This window comes from Chiloscyllium punctatum, chromosome 36 (genome assembly GCF_047496795.1).
Source record: "Chiloscyllium punctatum isolate Juve2018m chromosome 36, sChiPun1.3, whole genome shotgun sequence".
In the NCBI taxonomy this organism is placed as follows: Eukaryota; Metazoa; Chordata; class Chondrichthyes; order Orectolobiformes; family Hemiscylliidae; genus Chiloscyllium; species Chiloscyllium punctatum.
Genome location: NC_092774.1, coordinates 12285270 through 12312912, shown reverse-complemented (window position 1 = coordinate 12312912; position 27643 = coordinate 12285270). Strand labels below are relative to the sequence as shown.

The 27643-nt window shown below is 50.6% G+C and overlaps 3 protein-coding genes and 1 long non-coding RNA gene across 5 annotated transcripts in view; 1 reads left to right on the top strand and 3 right to left on the bottom strand.

The window, feature by feature from the left end:
- Nucleotides 1-20177, bottom strand: part of LOC140460804 (uncharacterized) — a 38379-nt gene extending 18202 nt beyond the window's left edge. For both annotated transcript variants that reach the window (XR_011954342.1, XR_011954341.1), the window contains exons 1-2: nt 18897-20177; nt 14116-14220 (exon numbers count right to left, since the gene is read on the bottom strand). This is a non-coding gene — a long non-coding RNA (uncharacterized lncRNA). The remainder of the gene's footprint in view (nt 1-14115; nt 14221-18896) is intronic.
- Nucleotides 1-23312, bottom strand: part of LOC140460766 (uncharacterized) — a 68168-nt gene extending 44856 nt beyond the window's left edge. Inside the window, exons 1-2 of the mRNA XM_072555443.1 lie at nt 23256-23312; nt 20368-21470 (exon numbers count right to left, since the gene is read on the bottom strand). Coding sequence (XP_072411544.1) covers nt 20368-21063 — 696 coding nt within the window. The 5' untranslated portion in view covers nt 21064-21470; nt 23256-23312. The remainder of the gene's footprint in view (nt 1-20367; nt 21471-23255) is intronic.
- Nucleotides 1-27643, bottom strand: part of LOC140460003 (uncharacterized) — a 110865-nt gene that overhangs the window by 58944 nt on the left and 24278 nt on the right. The gene's annotated exons all lie outside the window — the stretch shown is intronic.
- Nucleotides 32-27577, top strand: LOC140460790 (uncharacterized). The gene is made up of 3 exons (XM_072555474.1): nt 32-1437; nt 3045-4629; nt 26328-27577. Exons 2-3 carry the CDS (start codon nt 3436-3438, stop codon nt 27372-27374), a joined length of 2241 nt encoding a protein of 746 aa, XP_072411575.1. The 5' UTR covers nt 32-1437; nt 3045-3435; the 3' UTR covers nt 27375-27577.

The window sequence follows — 27643 nt, the reverse complement described above, 5'->3', positions numbered from 1 at the left end:
CTCCCACACTGTGGGGATTCTCTGAAGCGAAGGGATGGTTGCAAACGGTGCGGGGCAGGACAGCGCAGGCGCAATGCGTGCGCCCGGCTTGGCCCCGCCCACCCGCTCCTATTGTGGCGTCACAACGCGGAAGTGACACTGAATGAATGAAAATCCCTCCGTCTGGGCAAATGGTGGGGCGGGAAAATCTGTTCACTTGGAGCAATGGGAGTGAATCCAGGGCGGGAGCAGACCCTGTCAGCTCAGGGATGGGAGTTAATTACCGCGGAGGGTCGGCAGGAGGGAGTCTGACGAATAGATTGGATTCGGGGACTGGGGACGGGGCAAGTCAGTCATCTCCCGATAGAGAGGAGTAACATACTACTGCCTCTGGGGTGAAGGGTGTTCTGTGGGCCTGTATAAATAAGTTCCTTGTGGATTGAGGAGTTTCCCCTATCAGGCTTCCCTTTTCTCGAGTCGGCCCGTCCTACAAAAAGGGATGGTGTTCCTGGGCATCCTTAAAATATTTACCATAATGACGGGGTTGATCATTTTTATCCTCACTAGGCTTGCGTCTGCAGGTAAGATCAAAAAGACAGGTTCGGTAACGCCATGGTAACTCCCCCTGATTTCTACTGTCCAGATGGACCATCTGGTCTTTCTGATGGAAGAGTCCATTACAATAATCAATCTTCATCACGTTCCACACGTCAAAGGGGTCTGGTCCGGTGCACTGGACGACATCTCCTCAGTATGGGTGGGGGGTAATCTCTGATCATTCCTGGTCCCATCCATACTTAGTGGCTTTCCCCATCAGGATGTTGTACATGATCAGAGAGGTGAGGAGATAAGCGATCCCCCACATGTCCCTCCTCTTAGTTCAAGTATCTGTAATAAGATTAACATTAGAACAACAGCAAGATTCAAAAACCCAAATGGACAGGGTCCACTCCTTTTGTTGGGATTCCAGAATTCTCTCCTCGTCTTTCCCCCTTTTGATTGGTGCGGTCAATCAATTTACAATGGTGCAGTTGGACCCAAGCTGAGCGCCCAGTGACTGTGACCGCCGTAGGGGTGGGAAGTAGAACCTGGAAGGGGCATCCCAACGAGGTTGGAGACCTTTGCCAGTCCAGTTCTTGACGAGCACCAACGAACTGGGCTCTACCCGTGACGAGGCTGAAAGGGAGGGAACAGCGCTGTAGGCCGCATGCTCCTGAGAGTGAAAGGCACGCATAACATTGGTTAGAGCAAGAACATAACCAATCATTGCTTCGGTCATGTGGTGGACGTGGACTGAGAAGGGAGCCGAACCGTTCCAAGGGGTACGGAGGGGGTGACCAGAGAGACTCTCAGCTGGAGACAGTCGTGTCTTGCCCGCAGACATGGATCACATCTGGAATAAGGCCACAGGGATTAACATAACCAGGAGAGGCCAGATTCGGCCATTAATTTGGCAAGGTTAGTCTTGAGTCTGGTTAAAATATTCAACAAGGCCGGCCGCCTGAGGATGATAAGCACCGTGCAGTTCCCGACAAATACAAAGCTGGGAACAGAGTTCTCCGTTAATATTACATGCAAAGTGTGGTCCATTGTCTGAGCTAATGCACGCAGGTATACTGAAGCGGGGAATTCTTTCCTTAAACAAAATCTTTATCACAGTCTCAGCAGTAGCGTTAGGAGGAGGGTAGGCTTCAATCCACTTCGAAAAGACATCAGCAATAAGCAAAACATATTTATAGCAACTCAACTCATTTCTCCAACTCAATGAAGTCCAGTTGAAGTGTCTCCAAGGGACCCTCCAGCAAGGGAGTTCTCGTAGAAATACTTGAACTAAGAGGTGGGGGATCGCCTACTCACTGACCTGTTTGATCACGTACAACATCCTGATCGGGAAAGTCACTGACTGAGTATCGATGCGATCTGGAACGATCTGGGATTATCCTGGTGTCATCTGGTGCACCAGACCAGACGCTTTCAACGTGGAGTCGCTTGAGCGATGGAGTGAGCTGCCAGAGGAAGTGGTGGGTGCTGGTACGATGACAAGTTAAAAGGCTCCTGGATGGGCATCTGAATATGAAGGGTTCAGATGGGTCAGGGCCAAGTGATGGCAAATGTGACTGGAGTCATAGAGATGTACAGCACAGAAACAGACCCTTCGGTCCAACTCCGTCCTTGCTGACAAGAGAGCCAACCCAATTTAGTCCCAGCTGTCAGCACCCGGCCCATATAGGGGCCAAGTGATGGCAAACATGACTAGATTAATTTCGGATATCTGGGCAGGTTGGGCCAAAGGTTCTGTTTCCGTGCTGTGTGACTCTAATTGTCTTCAGTGAAAGCAGAAGTGTGGTTGTGAAGGCTGGACTTTCAGAGCATGTTTTGCCCTGACTGGAAGCAGCTGAAAATGTGTTGTTGGAAAAGCGCAGCAGGTCAAGCAGCATCCAAGGATCAGGAGAATTGACGAACCGGGCGTGAGCCCTGAAGAAGGGCTCATGCCCGAAGCGTCGATTCTCCTGCTCCTTGTATGCTGCCTGACCTGTTGTGTTTTTCCAGCAACAGATTTTCAGCTCTGATCTCTAGCATCTGCAGTCCTCACTTTCTCCTGACTGGAAGCAAAAGAGTTGGACTGAAGTGTGTTGGTGTTAATGCCTTGATGTCTCATTTTGCTCCCACCTTCCCAGGGACGTTAACCATTTTGTGTCTGGTCCTTCCTCAAGAAGCTGCATTGCAGGTTCACCCTGAATTGACACTTTTATTGCTTCCCAAAATCAGACCTGCTCACTCTCAGCAGGATCCCAGTGTTGTGAAAGATATTAACTTTCAGGTGGAGGTATCCAAAATTCAGAGAGATGTCAGTCTTGATGTTTTTGCTTTTTCTGCCCCTGTAAGATCCTGAATCTTCAGGGGCATTAGTTAGAGCAGAGTGAGAACAGAGGGGAAGGGAGAGTGGGATGGTGCTTTCAATTTTGTGGAATAACAAAAGGAAAGGATATTCCACAGAAAGTAGAATTGATTGTTCAGAATTTCTACCCTGCACTGATCATCCCTTTTGTAATCCCTTTTTGCAGAGTATTTGAAAATCTGAAGACTGAAGTTTCAAAATCAACAAATGAAGGGCTTACACCCGAAACATTGACTCTCCTGCTCTCCAAATGCTGCCTGACCTGCTGTGCTTTTTGATTGACTCTCCAGTGTCTGCAGTCCTCACTTTGATGTCAATGTCTGACAGTCTCTGAATCCATCGGGACTGCAACGATTTTTGACTGCGATTTCTGTGAGAGGGATCTACACTTTTTGGTTCCTGTTTGAGGACGTTTTCAGCATCAGTGGGACTGGACGAGAGACCCCTCTGTTACAGCGCACTGTGTGTGGAGCCTGAAACAGTTATACGGCCTGGGAAGGGGACTTCACGGCAGGGAGGGGCTCTACACGTGTTTGTGTGCAGCTGAAGCTGTGGCGATGGAGAAACCTGAGGAATCCCGCCCTGTGGAGAAACCGTGGAAGTGTGGTGACTGTGGGAAAGGCTTCCGTGTCCCGTCTGCCCTGGAGACTCATCAGCGCAGTCACACCGGGGAGAGGCCATTCCCCTGCACCGACTGCGGGATGGCCTTCAGACATTCCTCCCACCTGTTGGCCCACCAGCGGGACCACACGGGGGAGAGGCCCTTCAGCTGTCCAGATTGTGGGAAGGCCTTCAGATATTCCTCCTCCCTGATGAGGCACCAGCGTGTCCACACGGGGGAGAGGCCCTTTAGCTGCCCCGAGTGCGGGAAGGCGTATACCGACATCTCCTCCCTGATGAGGCACCGGCGTGCCCACACTGGGGAGAGGCCCTTCAGCTGCCCCGAGTGCGGGAAGGCCTTTACCGACATCTCCTCCCTGATGAGGCACCAGCAGATCCACACGGGGGAGAGGCCCTTCAGCTGCCCCGAGTGTGGGAAGGCCTTCAGTTATTCCTCTGCCCTGCGGAGCCACCGGCGCATCCACACGGGAGAGAAGCCCTTCAGCTGCCCTGAATGTGGGAAGGCCTTCACAGACGTCTCCACCCTGCAGAAGCACCAGCGTATCCACACGGGGGAGAGGCCCTTCAGCTGTCCCGAGTGTGGGAAGGCCTTTACCCACGGCTGCGCCCTGCGGAGACACCAGCGTGTCCACACCGGGGAGAGGCCCTTCAGCTGCCCCGAGTGTGGGAAGGCCTATACTGACATCTCCTCCCTGATGAGGCACCAGCGGGCCCACACGGGGGAGAGGCCCTTCAGCTGCCCCGAGTGTGGGAAGGCCTTTACCGAAGTCTCCTCCCTGATGAGGCACCAGCGGATCCACACGGGGGAGAGGCCCTTTACCTGCTCTCAGTGCCGGAAGGCCTTCAGCAGTTCCTCCACCCTGCTGACCCACCAGCGGGTCCACACGGGGGAGAGGCCGTTCACCTGCTCTCAGTGCGGGAAGGGCTTCACCTGCTCCTCCAACCTGCGGAGCCACCGACGTGTCCACACGGGGGAGAGGCCCTTCAGCTGCCCCGAGTGTGGGAAGGCCTTTAGCGATTCCTCGAACCTGCTGGCCCACCAGCGGATCCACACCGGGGAGAGGCCGTTCACCTGCTCTCAGTGCGGGAAGGGCTTCACCCGCACCTCCCACCTGCTGACCCATCAGCGAGTTCACGTGCCATTGCAGGGGGATCGATTGGACTATCAACCCGGTTCCGGGGAGTCCCGGGTTTGAATCCCGCCAAGACAGATGGCAGAATCGGTATTCGGTCAGAAATGTGGAGTTCGGAATCTAACAATGAGACCGTTTCAGGGAGGGGGTGGTGCGGGGGAGAAAGCCCCCATCTGATTCACTCTCTCCCTTGTTAGGGAAGGGAACCACCATTGGGGGAAAGGATTCACTCAGTCGTTCCAGCTGCATCCTTTACCCGGTCTGGCCTACACCTGACTCCAGACCCACAGCAGTCTGGTTGACTCTACACTGCCCCTTCCTTGCAAATGAGCAGGGAGCCACTTACTTGGAGACAGGGTATGGGTTAAAATTGCTGAGTGAGGCAATACTTCCTTCGGGTTACGGCTGTACCAAGGATCCAATTACAAAGGGACAACTTGGTGCTGACCAATAGTAAAGACAGTGAGGGGGGTGGGACAAGGGGACGTGTGGTGTGTGCACTTTGACCTTGAGCTGTTCAAAAAGCAACTGCTTTTTCTCTGCCTTTTTGCTGGGGGGATCTGAAGCTGTGACAAAGTTGGGTTGCAATAAAGGTTACCTGAACTTACCACCGGGCTCAGACTCTCATTGAACGCTTTGAGCTCCAAGAGGTTTTTGTTTTAAAGCTGCTCATTTCTTTCAGCCTCCTGCACTAAGTTTAGAACATGGAACATAGAACAGTACAGTGCAGAACAGGCCCTTCAGCCCTCGATGTTGCACTGACCTGTGAACTATTCTCAGCTTGTCCCCCTACACTATCCCAAAATCAACCATGTGCTTATCTAAGGATTGTTTACATCTCCCTAATGTGGCTGAGTTGACTACCTTCGCAGGTCGGGAAATCCACGCCCTTACCACTCTCTGCATAAAGAACTTGCCTCTGACATCCATCTTAGATCTATCATCCCTCAATTTGTAGTTATGTCCCCTCGTACAAGCTGACATCACCATCCTAGGAAAGAGTCTTTCACTGTCTACCCTATCTAATCCTCTGATCATCTTATATGTCTCTATCAAATCCCCTCTTAGCCTTCTTCTTTCCAATGAGAACAGACCCAAGTCTCTCAGCCTTTCCTCATAAGACCCTCCCTCCAGACCAGGCAACATCCTGGTAAATCTCCTCTGCACCTTTTCCAATGCTTCCACATCCTTTCTGTAATTGGGCGACCAGAACTCTACACAATATTCCAAATATGGCTGCACCAGTGTTTTGTATAGTTGCAGCATGATATTGCGGTTCCAGAACTCAATCCTTCTACGAATGAAACCTAACACACCGTGTGCCTTCTTCACAGCACTACCCATCTGAGTGGCAACTTTCAGGGATCTATGTACATGGACTCCAAGATCCCTCTGCACATCCACACTACCAAGAATCTTTCCATTGACCAACTACTCTGCCATCCTGTTATTCTTCCCGAAGTGCATCACCTCACATTTAGCTGCATTGAACTCCATTTGCCACCTCTCAGCCCAATTCTGCAGTTTATCCAATCCCCCTGCAACTTGTAACATTCTTCCAAACTGTCCAGTACTCCACCGACTTTAGTGTCATCTGCAAATTTACTAATCCATCCACCTATGCCTGTGTCTAAGTCAGTTATAAAAATGACAAACAGCAGTGGTGCCAAAACAGATCCTTGTGGAACACCACTAGTAACTGGACTCCAGGCTGAATATTTTCCATCAACCACCACTCGCTGCCTTCTTCCAGTTTCTAATCTTTTCTACAATAGATGTAAGACTCACTGGTCTATAATTACCTGGGTCATCTCTGCTGCCCTTCTTGAATAAGGGCACATTTGCAATCCTCCAGTCCTCAGGTACTAAACCCGTAGACAATGACGACTCAAATATCAAAGCCAAAGGCTCTGCTATCTCCTCCCTCGCTTCCCAGAGAATCCTTGTATAAATCCCATCTAGCCCAGGGGACTTGTCCACTTTCACTCCTCCTTGAATTGATAACACCTGTGTGTAACCAACCTCGGTCCTTTCGAGTCCAATATCTCGTACCTCATTCTTTTCCTGAGTGAACACTGATGAGAAATGTTCATTTAGCCTCTCTCCGAACTCTACAGGGCCCACACTCCACTTCCCACTTCTGTCTTTGATTGGCCCTATTCCTACCCTAATCATCCTTTTATTCCTCACATACCTATCGAAAGCTTTAGGGTTCTCCTTTATTCTGTTTGCTAAAGACTGCTCGTGTCCTCTCTTTGCTCTTCTTAACTCTCTCTTTCAATCCTTCCTCGGTGATCTGTAATTCTCAATCGCCTCATCTGTACCATCCTGCCTCATCGACACATAAGCCTCATAGAACAGCATCATAAGACACAGAACTTACATCAAAAGATCAGTGTCATGCAACTGATAGAATATATTGAACAAACTTAGATAGTCTTCATCTCTTAGAATGGGTGTGGGCTTTGGTTCATTAATGTGTAACAATGTTCTTGAGATGACTTCAGGTTTTATAAAAAAAAGACATGTCTGCTCAGACAATGCATTAAAGGTGAGATTTCAGTCTGTTGGTATTCCAATCTTGAATCAGACTGGTTCTGTTTCCAAAGTCTGAATTTGTAAAATATTACATGCATTGACTGCCTGCAGATTGTGTGCTTTTTGAACAAACTTGAATGTAGCTGCAAATATAGTTCTGCCAATACAATTTCACCCCACAGAGTAGTGTGTGTGTATCTGTGTGCATGTGAGTTTATGTGTGTGTGTGTGTGTGTGTGTGTGTGTGTGTGTGTGTGGGGTGGGGGGGGTGGTGGTGTTCAGGTACATAGTTCTTTGATAGTTTCATTACTGCTAGTCAGGGTGGTTAAGGTGGCATTTCGCAACATTGCCTTCATTGTTCACCCCATTGAGTATCGGGGTTGGGACATCATGTTGTGGTTGTACAGGATGTTGGTGAGGGCACTTTCAGAGTACGGAGTACAGTTCTGGTGGCCCTGTAATAGGAAGAACACTATTAGAGAGGGTTTAATAAAGATTTACCAGGATGTTGGAAGGACTGGAGGGTTTGAGTTATGAGGAGAGGCTGGGACTTTATTCACAGGAGCACAGGAAGTTGGGGGGGACCTCATTGAGATTGATAAAATCATGAAGAGTGGAGGGAAGGTGAATAGCAAATGGCTCTTGCTTAGCGTAGGGGAAATCAAAACTAGGGGGCTTTTTTTAATGTGAGGAGAGAGATTTAAAAGGAACCGGAGGGGCAACATTTTGAAAGAGGGTGATTTGCATGTGGAATGAACTTGCTGAGGATGTGGTAGATGCAGGTACGGTTACAACATTGAAACAGCATTCGGATGGATACATGAGTAGAAAGGTTTAGAGGGATATGGGCCAAATGCAGGCAAGTGGGACTGGTTTAGATTGGAATCCTGGTCAACATGGACAAATTGGACCAAAGTGTCTGTTTCTGTGCTGTATAACTTTATTGAAACCAGTAGATTTCTGAAAGGGGCTTGACAGGATAGATGCAGATAAAATGCTCCTTTGTGGGGAGGGTCATCGAATTCCGACAAGGTGGAAGCAGGCCATTCAGCCCATCTATTTCACTCTGGCCCTCTGAACAGTATCCCACCCATAACCCAACCCCTTACTCTGTATTTCCCATGGCCAAGCCACCTTAACCTGTATATCCCTGGTCACTTTGGGTAATTTAGCACGGCCAATTCTCCCTAACCTCTACACCCTAATCTATAAATTACCTTCTCAAGAATGTAATTTAAATGCAGAGCTTTTCTAAGACTCAACATTGGGACACAGATTGTCTCTACTTATAAATAGGGCAACGTCCCTTTGAAATGTAGATTCATTTAGATATAACTGCGTCACTTTACATATGAAGATATCCCTTTGAATGTGCTCACATCCCTTTGAAATATAATCTTGTCCATTTAAACCTCTTTATTTGCAGAAATACCCGCTAAAATGTCCACGTCCCTTTAAAATGCAGATTTCCCCCTTTAGATATGACGCCGTTCCGTTAGATGTCGGAATATCTGTTTAAATTGAGCCGTGAGCTTTCCCAATGTAGACAGGGCTCCTCGAAACGTGGCAGTGTCCCCCCCCCCCATCCCTCTAATCCCTTCCTGTTCATATACCCATCCAGATGTGTTTTAAATGCTGTAATTATACCGGCCTCCACTACTTCCTCTGGCAGTTCATTCCATACATGCACCACCCTCTACATGGAAAAGTTGCCCCTTAGGTACCTTTTAATATCATTCTGCTCTCACCCTAAACCTGTGCTCTCTAGTTGTGAACCTCACCCCTACACTGACAAAAAGACATTTTAAAAAAAAGTTGAGCAGCCAGACAAAATGCAAAAGCTATAAAACGTTGAGCCACTTGGGGAAAAAAGAACTGTGGCTCTACCCTTTGTTTCTCCTCTTGGCATTTGAACACTTAACATCTGTCAATAACACCAGCATCGCCACAGAGCATATTGTGTCTGCTCCTCGGTGTGAACAACAACGCACCTGCTCGCTGGTGTCACCAACACATTGTCCATGCTCCTCGCTGTCAGCAGAAAAGGCGACATCGCTTATCTCTGTTCCTAAAGGTCTTCCTTTTATTCTTAAAGCTGTGCCCTCTGGTACTAGTCTCTCCTACCAATGGAAACAGCTTCCAAATGTCATTGCACTGTGGGGATGAAGCCCTACCCTGTCCGGTAATTTCTGCTGGTGGGTGAGACTAGGCCTCAAGGTTAGAGGGAGTAGCTTTCAGACAGAGATGAGGAACTGCTTTTCCCAGAGGGTTGTGAATCTTTGGAATAGTCTAGATTAGTGTGGTGCTGGAAAAGCACAGCAGGTCAGGCAGCGGCCGAGGAGCAGGAAAATCGACATTTCGGGTAAAAGCTCTTCCTCAGGTGCTGCCTGACCTGCTGTGCTCATTTCTGACAGTCTCCTGTACTATGTTTCCAATGTTGTGTATCGATTGCAGCAGTGAATGAGTAGCCAGTAGTGTTAGAAATTGTAAAGTTTTCAGGAGCGCAATGTCATCAGCATTGTCGTTTCCTGGCAGCACTGAGAAGGGTGGGCTTGGTTCATTGGAAACGATGTGGAGGTGCCCGTGTTGGACTGGGGTGGATAAAGTTCAAACTCAACACCAGGTTATCGTCCAACTGGCTTATTTGGAAGCATGAGCTTCTTCATGGGGTGTTTGTGGTACAGGATCATAAGACACAGCCACCTGATGAAGGAGCAGTACTCCAAAAGCTAGTGCTTACAAATGAGCCTGTTGGAGTATCACCTGGTATTGTGTGAAATTTAACTTCATACACCACAGTCCAACACCAGCATCTCCAAATCAGGTACATAGTTCTTTGAAAGTTGCATCATTGGGAGATAGGGTGGTGAAAGAGGCCAGTCAGGAGCCCTGGAGGACTGGAAGGTGACTGGTCCTCCTGCCAATCAGAGCCTTCCTATTGTCTGAATGCAGATGTTGGAACATGAGCTTCGGAAGCTGCTGCTGCTCTGTCTCTGAGTGAAGATCGAGTTTGCTCCAGACTGCAACCTCTTTACTCTGTCAACCATCTGTGAGTAGGGTACTCTCTTCCCAACTCCTTTTCCATTTTTTTCATTCTGGGCTTCAATTTACGACTTGCAGCAACCGCAAGGAAAGGGAATGAATTCAAGGAGTGGACAGAATCAGGAAAAGTTTGTTTATAAACAGAGCGGTTCATGTGTGGAGTGAATGTAAAGAGGAAGTGGTGGATGCACATTCAGATGCAACGTTTAAAAGACATTTGGATAAGTATATGAAGAGGCACGGTGCACAGGGATATGGGCCAAGCACTGGCACGTGGCCCTAGTTTAGTTTGAGAACGTAGTCAACGTGGACTAGTTGGATTGAAGGGTCCGTTTCTGTGCTGTCTAACAGTAACTGTTCTGTCGTGGTCTTAAAACTATTTTCTTGCCTTCCACTTTCAACGTGAATACTGGACCTGCATCCAACACATAAGCCATTCAAAAGAAAAACCCACCTCCCGCGCACAAAAAAATCCACACTTTATTGTTCAAAAATCAGATGAACTCCGCCTTGAGTAAATTCAATGACCCCCTAACTGCAGGAAGACATCCCCACTTCTAATCTCAGTTCAACCTGCTAATATACCACTTACCTTGCTGAACCTGTCTGACAACTGGCATTGACTGATGTAAAAGGATGCTGCTAATCAAAGCACTGATCACAGGGTGGAATGGTGTCAGCTCGGGTTTCAGGCCCTGATTTCTCTGTCCTCTGTTGATCCTCCTATTCCCACAGACTAAAATGTCGGTCTGTTCTCAGCACGGCTGGATTTCTGCTAAAGCATTGACCTCCCTCCCCCTCCCCCTCCCCCCTCTCCTTTATAACTTCGGGAACGATAAAATATTCAATCCAGACCCAACCCACAATCTCCCAGCCTGTCAACCATCCTGATAAAAGGTGCAGTCATAGCAGGGAATCAAATAAGAAAAATGAAACAATCATAAATAGGCGCACGTGCTTAATGTTTGTTCATGAGGAAGTAAACCAGGAGTCTCTTAGGAATCTTACAGTGCCCTACTTGAGGAATTCTGTCACCCTTGCATCTATTAGTACCCAGCTATGAATTACAACAACATTTACACCATCAGAAATAAAGCATCTGTTATCAAATAGACATAGAGATATACAGCACGGGCGTAGACTTTTTTTCTGTCTCATACACACACAAGATAAATCATCCATGGGGGTGAGTTTGTATTTGCAGCATGATGTTTAGGGTGGAGGTTTGCTCGCTGAGCTGTAGGTTTGATATCCAGACGCTTCATTACCTGGCTAGGTAACATCATCAGTGGTGACCCCCAAGTGAAGCGAAGCTGTTGTCTCCTGCTTTCTATTTATATGTTTGTCCTGGATAGGGTTCCTGGGGTTTGTGGTGATGTCATTTCCTGTTCATTTTCTGAGGGGATGATAGATGGCATCTAGATCTATGTGTTTGTTTCTGGCGTTGTGGTTGGAGTGCCAGGCCTCGAGGAATTCTCTGGCATGTCTTTGCTTAGCTTGCCCCAGTCGAAATTGTGGGGTTATTTTCATCCGTACGAGGGCTACGAGGGATAGAGGGTCGGGTCTTTTTGTGGCTAGCTGGTGTTAGTATATCCTGGTGGCTAACTTTCTTCCTGTTTGTCTGACGTAGTGTTTGTGGCAGTCCTTGCAAACCCCCCCCGGAACCCCACCCAGGAGAAAGATATAAATAGAAAGTAGGAGACAACAACTTCACTTCACTTGGAGGTCACCACTGATGATGTTACCTAGCCAGGTAATGAAATGTCTGGATATCAAACCTACAGCTCAGCGAGCAAACCTGCACCCTAAACATTCCACTTTGCTGAAAGACTGCACAATCTGCAGGCAGTCAATACATGTAATATATTGTAAATTCCACTTTGAAAATAGATAATGGGCCCACTACGTTTTGGATGTGAGCATAAGTGGTATAGTAAGTAAGTTTGCAGATGACACCAAAATCGGAGGTGTAGTGGACAGCGAAGGAGGTTACCTCAGATTACAATGGGATCTTGATCAGATGGGCCAATGGGCTGAGAAGTGGGAAATGGAGTTTAATTTAGGTAAATGAGAGGTGCTGCACTTTGGGAAAGCAAATCCTAGCAGGACTTATACATTTAATGGTAAAGTCTTAGGGAGTGTTGCTGAACAAAGAGACCTTGGAGTGCAAGTTCATAGCTCCTTGAAAGTGGAATCGCAGGTTGACAGGATAGTGAAGATGGGGTTTTGTATGCTTTCCTTTATTGGTCAGAATATTGAGTACAGGAGTTGGGAGGTCATGTTACTGCTGTACAGTTGGAATATTGTGTGCAATTCTGGTTCCCTTCCTATCAGAAAGATGTTGTGAAACTTAAGGGTTCAGAAAAGATTTACAAGAATGTTACCAAGGCTGGAGGATTCGAGCTATAGGGAGAGACAGAACAGGCTGGGGCTGTTTTCCCTGGAGCGTCAGAGGCTGGGGGGTGACCTTCTGTAGGATTATAAAATCATGAGGGGCATGTATAGGATAGAGAGACAAAGTCTTTTCCCTGGGATGGGGGAGTCCAGAACTAGAGGGCATAGGTTTACAGTGAGAGGGGAAAGATATGAAAGAGACATAAGAGGCAACCTTTTCATTTAGAAGGTGGTACGTGTATGGAATGAGCTGCCAGAGGAAGTGGTGGAGGCTGGTACAATTGCAACATTTAAAAGGCAACTGGGGGGTATGGGCCCCGTGCTGGCAGGTGGGACAAGATTGGGTTGGGATATTGTGCACAGGGATGTGCAGGTTCGGTGCATTAGTCAGGGGTAAATGTTGAGCAATAGGGTTAGGGGAATTGTGTGGGTGGGTTACCCTTCGGAGGATCGGTGTGTAGTCTTTGGGCCGAGTGGCCTGCTCCCACACTGTGGGGAGTCTCTGAAGGGGAAGGGATTTTTGTAAACTGTGCAAGGTAATGCAGGCGTTGTGCGGGGACCTGCTGTTGGCCTTGCCCCGCCCCTTGCTCCTCCCCCTGTTGTTGAGCTGTCTAAAAAACAACTACTCTTTCTCTGCCTTTTTGCTGGGGGGATCTGAAGCTGTAACAATGTTGGGATGCAATAAAGGTTACCTGAACATTCTGCCGGGCTCAGGCTCTCATTGAAAGCTCCAAGTTTTTGTTTTAAAGCTGCTCATTTCTTGCAGCCTCCTGCACTAAGTTTCCAATGTCCTGTTTCAGAGCAGTGAATGAGTAGCTGGTTTCGTTAATGTGTACATCCCAGAACTATTATTAAGTCATATTCTCGAGATCATTTAAGGTTTTTTTTTGAAACTGGTGACAGCTCAGCCCAGACAATGCAGGAAAGGTGTGTCAGTATCCCAATCTTAAATCGGACTGGTTCTATTTCCAAACTAGGAATTTATAAGATATTACATGGATTGACTACCTGTGTGTTGTGTGCTTTTTGTGCAAAATTGAATATATCTGCAAATATACTTCTGCAAATGCACCCCATCGTTATGTGTGTGTGTGAGAGAGAGAATGTGTGCACATGCTTTGTAAAGGGAGTGTGACGGAGGAGAAGCCTGTGAGAGGGTGTTGGGGGTGTGTGTGTACATCTGAGAAAGAACGTGTGTATGAGAGAGGTATAGATAAGTGAGGGGTTGCATTTTCCTAAAATAAGGAAGGGCAGGGCTTGTACGTGGGGGTGGGGGTGGGGGTGGGGGTGGGGGTGGGGGTGGGGGTGGGCGTGGGCGAGGTGGGGTGGGGGAGGTGGGGTGGGGGAGGTGGGGTGGGGGAGGTGGGGTGGGGGTGGGGGAGGGGTGGGGGAGGTGGGGTGGGGGGTGGGGGAGGTGGGGTGGGGGTGGGGGAGGGATCAGGTACATACTTCATTGAAAGTTGCATCACTGGTTGGAAGAGTGGTTCAGAAGGCATTCAGCACACTTACCTTATTTGTTCACACCATTGAATAAAGGAGTTGGGACATCATTTAGAAGTTGTACAGGATGTTGGTGAAGCCACTTGTAGAGTACTGAGAACGCTTCTGGTGGCCCTGCAATAGGAAGAATACTATTATAGAGGGTTCAGTAAAGACTTACCAGGATGTTGCCAGGACTGGAGGGTTTAAGTTATAAGGAGAGGCTGAGACTCTCTTCACTGGAGCACAGGAGGTTGAGGGGTGACCTCATTGAGATTGATATAATCATGAGGGTTCGAGGTAACATGAACATCAAAAATAGCGAGCAGCCTGCACGGTTATGTCAAGTGTGCCTTACTGAAGTCCATATAGATCACATTACTGCTCTACCTTCCTCAAAAAACTCAATCAAGTTTGTGAGACATGATTTCCCATACACACAACCATGTTGACTCTCCCTAATTAGTCTTTGCCTTTTCAAATACATGTACGTCCTCTCCCTCAGGATTCCCTCCAACAATGTGCCCACCACTGACGTCAGGCTCATTGGTCTATAGTTCCCTGGCTTGTCCTTACCACCCTTCTTAAACAGTGGCACCACGTTCGCCAACCTCCAGTCTTCCGGCACATCACCTGACATGCGGAGGGGGGGGGGGGGGTGAAATTATGGCATTTGGATACTTTAAATCCGACAGGAACAGCATTTCCACAGAGCATACTGCGCATACTACAGTTCCCCCCCCCCGGGCCCAGTCCTTCCTTCCCCCCCCGGGCCCAGTCCCCTCTCCCCCTCCCCCCCGGGCCCAGTCCCCTCTCCCCCTCCCCCCCGGGCCCAGTCCCCTCTCCCCCTCCCCCCCGGGCCCAGTCCCCCCTCCCCCCCCCCGGGCCCAGTCCCCCCCAGTCCCCAGTGACGGGGGTCTGATCCCGGGGGGGAGGGGAACCGCACGGCGCCATTTTCCTAACGGCCGCCCTCCCGCCGCTTCCTCGCTCGAGCGACTTCTCCTCCCAACCGCCTTCACCCCCCGCGTGACGTCTGCACGTGGGGGATGGGCGGGGCCGCGGAGGGGATGGGCGGGGCCGGGGGTGGAGGGATGGGCGGGGCCGGGGGAGGGATACTATGGGTGGGATACTGTTCAGAGGGCCAGAGTGAAATAGATGGGCTGAATGGCCCGCTTCCACCTTGTCGGAATTCGATGACCCTCCCCACAAAGGAGCATTTTATCTGCATCTCTCCTGTCAAGCCCCTTTCAGAAATCTACTGGTTTCAGTAAAGGTATACAGCACAGAAACAGACACTTCGGTCCAATTTGTCCATGTTGACCAGGATTCCCAATCTAAACCAGTCCCACTTGCCTGCATTTGGCCCATATCCCTCTAAACCTTTCTACTCATGTATCCATCTGAATGCTGTTTCAATGTTGTAACCGTACCTGCATCTACCACATCCTCAGCAAGTCCATTCCACATGCAATTCACCCTCTTTCAAAATATTTCCCCTCCGGTTCCTTTTAAATCTCTCTCCTTATATTTAAATAAAAATGCCCCCCCCCCCTCCCCTAGTTTTGAGTTCCCCAGCGCTGGATTGTTCTATGTTCTAAACTTAGTGCAGGAGGCTGAAAGAAACGAGCAGCTTTAAAACAAAAACCTCTCGGAGCTGAAAGCTTTCAATGAGAGTCTGAGCCCGGTGTTAAGTTCAGGTAACCTTTATTGCAACCCAACTTTGTTACAGCTTCAGATCCCCCCAGCAAAAAGGCAGAGAAACAGCAGGTGCTTTTTGAACCCCACACCTCCCCTCCTCCTCCCCCACCCCCCCCCCCCTGTCTTTACTATTGGGTAAAAACAATGACTGCAGATGCTGGAAACCAGATTCTGGATTAGTGGTGCTGGAAGAGCACAGCGGTTCAGGCAGCAGCAGAGCAGCAGTAAAATCGACGTTTCGGGAAAAAGCCCTTCATCAGGAATAAAGGCAGAGAGCCTGAAGCGTGGAGAGACTAGTGAGAGGAGGGTGGGGGAGTGGAGAAAGTAGCATAGAGTACAATAGGCGAGTGGGGGAGGGGATGAAGGTGATAGGTCAAGGCGGAGGGTGGAGTGGATAGGTGGAAAAGAAAATAGAAAGTTAGGACAAGTCAGGGGGACAGTGCTGAGCTGGAAGTTTGGAACTAGGGTGAGGTGGGGGAAGAGGAAATGAGGAAACTGTTGAAGTCCACATTGATGTCCTGGGGTTGAATGGTTCAGAGGCAGAAGATGAGGCGTTCTTCCTCCAGGCGTCTGGTGGTGAGGGAGCGGCGGTTGAAATGTTGGGCCATAGGACGGTGTGGTTGATTGGTGCAGGTGTCCCGGAGATGTTCCCTAAAGCGCTCTGGTAGGAGGCACCCAGTCTCCCCAATGTAGAGGAGACCGCATCGGGAGCAACGGATACAATAAAATGATATTGGTGGATGTGCAGGTAAAACTTTGATGGATGTGGAAGGCTCCTTTGGGGCCTTGGACGGAGGTGAGGGAAGAGGTGTGGGCGCAGGTTTTGCAATTCCTGCGGTGGCAGGGGAAGGTGCCAGGATGGGAGGGTGAGTTGTGGGGGGGCGTGGACCTAACCAAGTAGATACGGAAGGCGGAAAAGGGGTGGGGAGGGAAATATATCCCTGGTGGTGGGGTCTTTTTGGAGGTGGCGGAAATACCGGCAGACGATTTGGTTTATGCGAAGGTTGGTAGGGTGGAAGGTGAGCACCAGGGGCGTTCTGTCCTTGTTACGGTTGGAGGGGTGGGGTCTGAGGACAGGAGTGCAGGATGTGGACGAGATGCGTTGGAGGGCACCTTTAACCACATGGGAAGGGAAATTGCGGTCTCTAAAGAAGGGGGGCATCTGGTGTGTTCTCTGGTGGAACTGGTCCTCCTGGGAGCAGATCCAGCGGAGGCGGAGGAATTGGGAATATGGGATGGCATTTTTGCAAGAGGTAGTGTGGGAAGAGGTGTAATCCAGGTAGTTGTGGGAGTCGGTGGGTTTGTAGAAAATGTCGGTGTCAAGTCGGTCATCATTAATGGAGATGGAGAGGTCGAGGAAGGGGAGGGAGGTGTCAGAGATGGTCCAGTTAACTTTAAGGTCATGGTGGAATGTGTTGGTGAAGTTGCTGAATTGCTCAACCTCCTCGCGGGAGCACGAGGTGGTGCCAATGCAGACATCAATGTAGCGGAAGAAGAGGTGGGGAGTGGTGCCGGTGTAATTACAGAAGATCAACTGCTCTACGGAGCCAACAAAGAGACAAACATAGCTGGGGCCCACACGTGTGCCCATGGGCTACCCCTTTGGTCTGGAGGAAGTGGGAGGATTCGAAGGAGAAATTGTTAAAGGTGAGGACCAGTTCGGCCAAACGAATGAGAGTGTCAGTGGAAGGGTACTGTTGGGGACGTCTGGAGAGGAAAAAACGGAGGGCTTGGAGGCCCTGGACATTGCGGATGGAGGTGTAGAGGGATTGGATATCCATGGTGAAGATAAGGCGTTGGGGGCCGGGGAAACGGAAGTCTTGGAGGAGGTGGAGGGCGTGGGTGGTGTCTCAAACAGATATGGGGAGGTCCTGGACTGGGGGGATAGGACAGTGTATAGGTAGGTAGAGATGAGTTCAGTGGGGCAGGAGCATGCTGAGACAGTGGGTCGGCCAGGGTGGCCAGGCTTGTGGATCTTGGGAAGGAGGTTGAACCAGGCAGTGCGGGGTTCCCGGACTATGAGGTTGGAAGCTGTGGTTGGGAGATCTCCTGAGGTGATGAGGTTCTGTATGGTCTGGGAGATGATGGGTTGGTGATGGGGGGTTGGGTCATGGTCGAGGGGGCAGTAGGAAAAGGTGTCTTCGAGTTGGCGTTTGGCTTCAGCGGCGTAGAGGTCAGTGCGCCAGACTCCCACTGCGCCCCCTTTATCCGCTGGCTTGATGGTGATGTCGGGATTGGAGCAGAGGGATTGGAGGGCTGCGCGTTGTGAGGGTGAGAGGTTGGAGTGGGGGAGGGGGGGTAGACAGGTTGAGGCGGTTAATGTCCCGGCGGCAGTTGGAAATGAAGAGGTCGAGGGCAGGTAATAGGCCAGCGCGGGGTGTCCAGGTGGATGCAGTGTGTTGGAGGTGGGCGAAGGGGTCCTCGGAAGGTGGGCGGGAGTCCAGATTGTGAAAGTAAGCTCGGAGGCGGAGGAAGTGTTCGACATCACGGCGTGTATTAAATTCATTGATGCGTGGACGGAGGGGGATGAAGATGAGTCCTTTCCTGAGCACTAATCGTTCGTCCTCAGTGAGGGGGAGGTCTGGGGGGATGGTGAAAACGCGGCAGGGCTGGGAGCTGGGATCTGGTGTGGGTGTGGAGCTGGGAGTGGGGGCGGAGCCGGTAACTGGAGTGGGTGTGATGGTGGGGGGAATGGGGGGTGGAGTCATGAGCTGGGGTGGTGTTCCCCTCAGGGTTCTGTAGGCCAGGAATAGTGACGGTGGGATCTGTGGGGGGCATGTCAGCAGAATGCAGGTGAGTGGCGTTGGTGGGGGCGGAAGTGGTGGTGACCACAGCAGGAGAGGTGGCGGAAGTCACTGAGCGTGTGACATCAGCGATGATGTGAGGGGCAGAAATGATGTCACATGTGACGCACGAGGAATTGTGAGGGGCGGAAGTGGCTGTGGGAGTAGCCATGATGGGGGCGGAAGTGACATCAATCAGCGTGGGGGCGGCAGCTGCACCAGCCGCATGGCTAATGGCGTCCGAGCAATTTCAGAGGCCGGGGGAATCTTTTGGAATGTTTGAGGAGCGCTGGTTATGGAGGTGGGTGGATAAAAGTTTGTTGTACTTACAGTTTTTGATGTTTAAGATGGAGTTGAAATACTGTTTGTTGAGAGTATGAATTCTCCTGAGGATGTAGTACAGAGTGGGTCCTTTGTAATTCTGAGAGAGTGTGGCCCTCAGCTGAGGCAGGGCTGACTGGAGAGAGGTTAGGTGACGGCGCATTGCTGCAAGCGTGGAGCGGAGGATCCTGAAGGAGAACCGTTGCTGGTGTTTTTGAATCTGTAGTCTGTACTGTTTGTCCTGTTCGGATCCGAACTCTGCTGGTTTAAAGGTGGTCCAGAGTCTGTGTCGGATGAGTTGGTTACGGAGGCAGGCACTGAGGAAGCGAATGGGGCTGTGGTAGCGAGTCTGTTTCAGGATATGGTTGAAGAGCCTCAGGGCAGAGGAAATGACCTGGGAGTTGCAGTGGGAGAGGGACTCCCTGAGATTCTTGTAGACAGAGGAGGAAAACTTCTTCAAGGCAGGCATCCTTGCAAGAGGATTCGCAGTAGGGTTAAAATCAACGAGGTAAAAACAAGGACTGCAGATGCTGGAGACCAGATTCTAGAATCATACAACTCCAGGTTGGAGTCCAACAGGCTTCTTTGGAAGCAGTAACTTTTGGAGTGCTGCCTCATCATCAGGTGGTTGTGGAGGATAAGATCCTGAGACACAATTTAGAGCAAAACATTCCAGCGTCCTGCCACTGAAATGGTATATTCAACAAACCTGGATTGTTAAGTCTTCCACCTTTTCAAATAGGTTGCAGGTCTCATTACAATGTGAATCCCAGAACTTCTTGTTGTTATCTCGAGAAGGTGACAAGGTTTGATAGCAAAAGCTCACATCTCAGCTCAGACAATGCATTAAAGGTGTGAGGTCAGAGTCTGCCTGCATCCCAATCTTGAGTCAGACTGGTTCTGTTTCCAAAGTCAAAGTTACAAGCTATTACATGTATTGACTGCCTGCACACACCACACCTCCCCTGTACCCCCCCTCACTGTCTTCACTATTGGCCAGCACCAAGTTGTCCCTTTGTAATTGGATCCTTGGTACATCCGTAACCCGGAGGAAGTATTGCCTCACTCAGCAATTTTAACCCGTACCCCGTCTCCAAGTAAGTGTCTCCCTGCTCATTTGCCAGGAAGGGTCAATGTAGAGTCAACCAGACTGCTGTGGGTCTGGAGTCAGGTGTAGGCCAGACCGGGTAAAGGATGCAGCTGGAACGACTGAGTGAATCCTTTCCCCCAATGGCGGTTCCCTTCCCTAACAAGGGAGAGGGGGAAATCAGATGGGGGCTTTCTCCCCCCCCCCCCACCCCGACCTCCCCCTCCCTGAAACGGTCTCACCATTAGATTCCGAACTCCACATTTCTGACCGAATACCAATTCTGACATCTGTCGTGGCGGGATTTGAACCCGGGAGTCCCCGGAAACAGGTCGACAGTCCAACTGATATTGGCACTCGGCCGTCACTCCTTCAATCCCCCTGCGATGGCACGTGAACTCGCTGGTGCTTCCGCAGGTGGGAGGAGCGGGTGAAGCCCTTCCCGCACTGAGAGCAGGTGAATGGTCTCTCCCCAGTGTGGATCCGCTGGTGCCTCAGCAGGGTGGAGGATGTGCTGAAGGCCTTCCCACACTCGGGGCAGCTGAAGGGTCTCTCCCCCGTGTGGACGCGTCGGTGGTTCCGCAGGGTGGAGGAGCAGGTGAAGCCCTTTCTGCACTGAGAGCAGGTGAACGGCCTCTCCCCCGTGTGGACCCGCTGGTGGGTCAGCAGGTTGGAGGAGCAGGTGAAGCCCTTTCCGCACTGAGAGCAGGTGAATGGCCTCTCCCCCGTGTGGATACGCTGGTGGGTCAGCAGGGAGGAGGAATCACTGAAGGCCTTCCCGCACTCGGGGCAGCTGAAGGGTCTCTCCCCTGTGTGGACACGCTGGTGCCTCAACAGGTTGGAGGAATCGTTGAAGACCTTCCCGCACTCGGGGCAGCTGAAGGGCCTCTCCCCCGTGTGGTCCTGCTGGTGGGCCTGCAGGTTAGAGGAATGTCTGAAGGCCTTCCCGCAGACAGGGCAGGGGAATGGCTTCTCCCCGGTGTGACAGCGCCGATGAGTCTCCAGGGCAGACGGGAAACGGAAGCCTTTCCCACAGTCACCACACTTCCACGGTTTCTCCACAGGGTGGGATTCCTCAGGTTTCTCCATGGCCACAGCTTCGGCTGCACACAAACACGTGTAGAGCCCCTCCCTGCCGTGAAGTCCCCTTCCCAGGCCGTATAACTGTTTCAGGCTCCACACACAGTGCGCTGTAACAGTGGGGTCTCTGGTCCAGTCCCACTGATGCTGAAAACGTCCTCAAACAGGAACCAAAAAGTGTGGATCCCTCTCACAGAAATCACAGTCAAAAATCGTTGCGGTCCCGATGGATTCAGAGACTGTCAGACATTGACATCAAAGTGAGGACTGCAGACACTGGAGAGTCAGTCAAAAAATGTGGCGCTGGAAAAGCACAGCAGGTCAGGCAGCATCCGAGGAACAGGAGAGTCAATGTTTCGGGAATAAGCCCTTCATCCGTTGATTTTGAAACTTCAGTCTCCAGATTTTCATAAACTCTGGAAAAACAGATTACAAAAGTCATCACTATCAGTGCAGGGTAGAAATTCAGAACAAGCAATTCTACTTTCTGTGGAATATTCTTTTGTTGTTCCACAAAACTGAAAGTACCATCCCACTTTCCCTTCACCTCTGTTCTCACTCCGCTCTAACTAATTCCCCTGAAGGTGCTGATTCAGGATCTTACAGGGGCAGAAAAAGCAAAAACATCAAGACTGACATCTCTCTGAATTTTGGATACCTCCACCTGAAAGTTAATATCTTTCACAACACTGGGATCCTGCTGAGAGTGAGCAGGTCTGATTTTGGAAAGCAAAAAGAAAGTGTGTCAATTCAGGGTGAACCTGCAATGCAGCTTCTTGAGGAAGGACCAGACACAAAATGGTTAATGACCCCGAGAAGGTGGAGCAAAACGAGACATCAAGGCATTAACACCGACACACTTCAGTCAAACTCTTCTGCTTCCAGTCAGGGCAGAACATGCTCTGAAAGTCCAGCCTTCACAACCACACTTCTGCTTTCACTGCAGACAATTAGAGTGACACAGCGCAGAAACAGAACCTTTGGCCCAACCTGCCCAGATATCCTAAATTAATCTACTCACGTTTGCCATCACTTGGCCCCTATATGGGCCGGGTGCTGGCAGCTGGGACTAAATTGGGTTGGTTCTCTTGTCAGCAAGGACGAGTTGGACCGAAGGGTCTGTTTCTGTGCTGTACATCTCTATACACCAGTTGCATTTGCCATCACTTGGCCCTGACCCATCTGAACCCTTCATATTCAGATGCCCATCCAGGAGCCTTTTAACTTGTCATCGTACCAGCACCCACCACTTCCTCTGGCAGCTCACTCCATCACTCAAGCGACTCCACGTTGAAAGCGTCAGGTCTGCTGCAGAACTCCCTTGCTGGAGGGTCCCTTGGAGACACTTCAACTGGACTTCATTGAGTTGGAGAAATGACTTGAGTTGCTATAAATATGTTTTGCTTATTGTTGATGTCTTTTCGAAGTGGATTGAAGTCTACCCTCCTCCTAACACTACTGCTGAGACTGTGATAAAGATTTTGTTTAAGGAAATAATTCCCCGCTTCAGTATACCTGCGTGCATTAGCTCAGACAATGGACCACACTTTGCATGTAATATTAACGGAGAACTCTGTTCCCAGCTTTGTATTTGTCGGCAACTGCATGGTGCTTATCATCCTCAGGTGACCGGCCTTGTTGAATGTTTTAACCAGACTCAAGACTAAATTTACCAAATTAATGGCCGAATCTGGCCTCTCCTGGTTATGCTAATCCCTGTGGCCTTATTCCAGATGCGATCCATGTCTGCGGGCAAGACACGACTGTCTCCAGCTGAGTGTCTCTCTGGTCACCCCCTCCGTCCCCCTTGGAACGATTCGCCTCCCTTCTCAGTCCACGTCCACCACATGACCGAAGCAATGTTTGGTTATGTTCTTGCTCTAACTCGTGTTATGTGTGTCTTTCACTCCCAGGAGCGTGTGACCTACAGCGATGTTCCCTCCCTTTCAGACTCGTCACGGGTAGAGCCTGGTTCGTTGGTGCTCGACAAGAACTGGACTGGCAAAGGTCTCCACCCTCGTTGGGATGGCCCCTTCCAGGTTTTACTTCCCACCTGTTGAATCCTGTAGAAAATTAACTCTTAGTGCTTATCTGCAATGGATTGAAATGAATTGCATTTTGGGACTTTATGATGATATTGAGTATCCATTACTGGTTTTTAAATACAAACTCTGTAAAAGGAAATATTGATAAAGCTTTACCTTACTTGCTGCAGGCGAGGCTCCAGCGGAAGAAACAGGCCGCGGGCAGACTTCCGGCTTCGGGATGGCCACGCCCATTGGACCAGGTCCTGGTCCCGCCCCCTCCTCCGCCAACTTCACACGTCAACCCCGCCCCTTCCGAACGCAGCTCGTAAACCCCGCCCCTTCCGAACGCAGCTCGTAAGCCCCGCCGCTTCGGGACAAAGCCCCGCCTCTGGAAACCAAACCTCTTTCCTCCCCTTGCACCAAACCCCACCCCTTCGCCGCGATCCCCGCGCGAGTCAAAACCACGCCCCCCTCCCTCACGCGCAACCGCCCACAAAGCCGCGCGCCTCCAGCCTCGCCCCGCCTACCAGCGCGCGGACCTCACGATACACGTCCATGAGCAGCGCTCACCCGCTAAACCCCGCCCCTTCTGGTAAACCCCGCCCACCCAGGTGTATTTGGAAGCACTCGCTTCTGCAGCGCTGCTCCTTCTGCGGGTGGCTGTGCTGCAGGATCATAAGACACAGAATTAATAGCAAAACATCACAGTGTCATGCAACCGATGCAATATTTGGAACAAACCTGGACCGCTGCTGATTCCTTCATCTTTTAGAAGGGGTTGCAGGTTTCAGTTAATCAATATATAAATTCCAGAACTTTAGATCAGATTCCCTACAGTGTGGAAACAGGCCCTTCGGCCCAACAAGTCCACACCGACCCCCGAAGAGCAAAACACCCAGCCCCATTCCCCGTCACCTAACAATACAGGGCAATTTAGCGTGGCCAATTCACCCTAACCCACACGTCTTTGGACTGTGGGAGGATATCCGCGCAGATGTGGGGGGGGGGGGGGGGGGGGGGAATTGACCCCGGGGCTCTGGCGCTGTGAGGCAGCAGTGCTAACCGCAAAAAAGCAGGTGACATTTTCTGTTTTTCAGCGGCAGCAGCAATCCAGGAGTGGGGAGTTACTGATTTGAGGTTTTAAATTTGAAGTCGGAGAGCAGAGGTTCCTGGGAGAGGAGGGACAACTTATTTGTATTTCCTTCTGTATAAGTCAGTGGGTACTGCATAACTCAAGGGTATGCACTGGGGCCCAAGTCTCTGGCACAGAGCCTGTACCTGTTGCACCAGAAGGGAAGGAGGGAAAGGAGGAGAGTGTCAGATATTGGGGACTCGATAGTTAGAGGGTCAGATAGAAGTTTTATTGGGAATTAACAAGACTCGCGGTTAGTGTGTTGCCTCCCAGGTGCCAGGGTGCGTGATGTCTCGGATCGTATCTTTGGAGTCCTGAAGGGAGAGGGTTTCCAACCCCAAGTCATGGTCCATGTAGGTACCAATGACATAGGTAGAAATGTGAGAAACAGAACTCAATCACAAATCAATCAGCCTGAGACAAAGCCTTGGAAACAAGAACAATTTATTACAGTCTTACAAGTACCGGACGCTTCTGCAATTGAGCAGAAATGTGTGCCAAAACAGAGCATGTTCGCTTTCTTATTCAGTTTACAAGTTGCTGAATCACACCTCCCTTTTCCCATCCTATCATAAGCCGATTACCTCACTTATTAGTAATTTTCTTATCTGGCCATCCTGCTGTCCTTGTCTGCATTCTTTGTTCCTTGTTTGTTACAGCTTGTTCTTTTATCCGGTTTCTCTTATCATACTAAAAGCTTTATTGTGAAATGTCCCTGCTGCTTCTTTTTGTGGTCAACTACAACACTTTAAAGTTATTTCCTAGCTTAAAACTATTTTCTTTAAAAGACCCTCTATATTCATCACGTACGCAACATGCTACAAGAATTCCGCTTCCCTTCCCCCCACTTCGCCTCCTCTGCAAAAAACAACATTTCTAATCTCCCACAGCAAGAGGGATCGGGATGTAAGGCAGGATTTCAGGGAGCTCGGGTGGAAGCTGAGGGCTAGAACAAACAGAATGGTTATCTCTGCTTTGTTACCCGTGCCACGTGATAGCAAGGCAAGGAATAGGGAGAGATATCAGCTGAACATGCGGCAGCAAGGATAGTGCAGGAGGGAGGGTTTCAGGTTTTTGGATAATTGGGGCTCATTCTGGGGAAGGTGGGACTTGTACAAACAGGACAGTCTTCACTTGAACCAGGGTGGGAAATTTGCTGGTGCTATTCGGGTGGGTTTAAACTAGCTCAGCAGAGGGATGGGAACCAGGGGTGTAGCTGCAATGCACAGGAGGATGAGAGCAGGAAGGACAGGGACAGGATTTCAGGGTCACAGGAATGTGCTGGCAGACAGCGAAGTGGTTTGAAGTGTGTCTACATCAACGCCAGAGTATCCACAATAAGGTAGGTGAGCTTGCAGCACAGATAGGTACCTGGGACTTGGATGTTGTGGCCATTTTGGAGACATGGATAGAGCAGGGTGAGGAATGGATGTTGCAGGTTCCAGGGTTTTGATCTTTCATTGAGAACAGCCAAGGCTGTAAAAGAGGGAGAGGCGTGGCCTTGTTAGTCAAGGATAGTATAACGGTGGCTGACAGAACGTTTGATGAGGACTCGACTACTGAGGTAATGTGGGCTGAGGTTAGAAACAGGAGAGAAGACGTTACACTGCTTGGAGTTTTTTTATAGGCCTCCGCAGAGTTCCAGGGAGGTGGAAGAGAAGATTAGCAAAATTATTCTGGGTAGGAGTGAAAGGAACAGGATGGTCATTATGGGGGACTTTAACTTCCCCAACATTGACTGGAAATGCTTTCATTCTAGTACGTCGTATGGATCAGTTTTTGTCCAGTGTGTGCAAGAGGGTTTTCTGACACAGTATGTCGAAGGGCCGACAAGAGGGGAGGTCACACTGGATCTGGTGCTTGGTAATGAACCAGGCCAGATGTTTGATTTAGTGGAAGGTGAACACTTTGGAGAGAGTGACCATAATTCAGTTAGGTTTCATTTAGCGATGTAAAGGAATAGGAACATGCCACAGGTCAAGAGTTATCGATGGGGCAAGGGCAATTATAATGCAATTAGGCAAGACTTAGGATGCATAGAATAGGGAAGCAAAATGCAGGGAATGGAGACAATTGAACTGTGGAAAAGCTTTACCCAGGCCTCCACCCTGCAGAGACACCGGCGTATCCACACGGGGGAGAGGCCCTTCAGATGCCCAGAGTGTGGGAAGGCCTTTACCCAGGTCTCCACCCTACTGAGGCACCAGCGTGTCCACACGGGGGAGAGGCCCTTCAGCTGCCCCGAGTGTGGGAAGGCCTTCAGCGATTCCTCCACCCTGCGGAGTCACCAGCGTGTCCACAATGGGGAGAGGCCGTTCACCTGCTCTCAGTGCGGAAAGGGCTTCACCTGCTCCTCCAACCTGCGGAGCCACCAGCGTATCCACACGGGGGAGAGGCCCTTCAGCTGTCCTGAATGCAGGAAGGCCTTCAGTAATTCCTCCGCCCTGTTGAGGCACCAACATGTCCACACGGGGGAGAGGCCATTCACCTGCTCTCAGTGCGGAAAGGGCTTCACCTGCTCCTCCACCCTGCAGAGTCACCAGCGTATCCACACGGGGGAGAGACCCTTCAGCTGCTCTCAGTGCGGGAAGGCCTTTACCCACGTCTCCTCCCTGATGACCCACCAGCGTATCCACACGGGGGAGAGGCCGTTCACCTGCTCTCAGTGTGGGAAGGGCTTCACCTGCTCCTTCAACCTGCAGACCCACCAGCGGGTCCACACGGGGGAGAGGCCCTTTAGCTGCCCAGAGTGTGGGAAGGCCTTTACCCAGGTTTCCACCCTACTGAGGCACAAACGTGTCCACACGGGGGAGAGGCCCTTCAGCTGCCCCGAGTGCGGGAAGGCCTTCAGCAATTCCTCCACCCTGCTGACCCACCAGCGTGTCCACACGGGGGAGAGGCCATTCACCTGCTCTCAGTGCAGGAAGGGCTTCAGGTATACCTCCCACCTGCTGACCCACCGGCGGGTCCACACGGGAGAGAGGCCCTTCAGCTGCCCCGAGTTTGGGAAGGCTTTCAGCACATCTTCCACCCTGCTGAGGCACCAGCGGATCCACACCGGGGAGAGGCCGTTCACCTGCTCTCAGTGCGGGAAGGGCTTCACCTACTCCTGCAACCTGTGGAAGCACCAGCGAGTTCACGTGCCATCGCAGGGGGATTGAAGGAGTGACGGCCGATTGCCATTATCGATTGGACTATCAACCAGGTTCTGGGGTCCGCCGGGTTCAAATCCTGCCACGACAGATGGCAGAATCGGTATTCGGTCAGAAATGTGGAGTTCGGAATCTAACAATGAGACCGTTTCAGGGAGGGGGTGGTGCGGGGGAGAAAGCCCCCATCTGATTCCCTCTCTCCCTTGTTAGGGAAAGGAACCACCATTGGGGGAAAGGATTCACTCAATCGTTCCAGCTGCATCCTTTACCCGGTCTGG

Coding starts and splice junctions, on each gene's coding strand:
- LOC140460790 (XM_072555474.1), top strand. CDS start 3,436: ATGGAGAAACCTGAGGAATCCCGCCCTGTGGAGAAACCGTGGAAGTGT. Junction 4,630..26,327: donor ACCTGCTGACCCATCAGCGA/GTTCACGTGCCA, acceptor TCCACCCTGCAG/AGACACCGGCGTATCCACAC.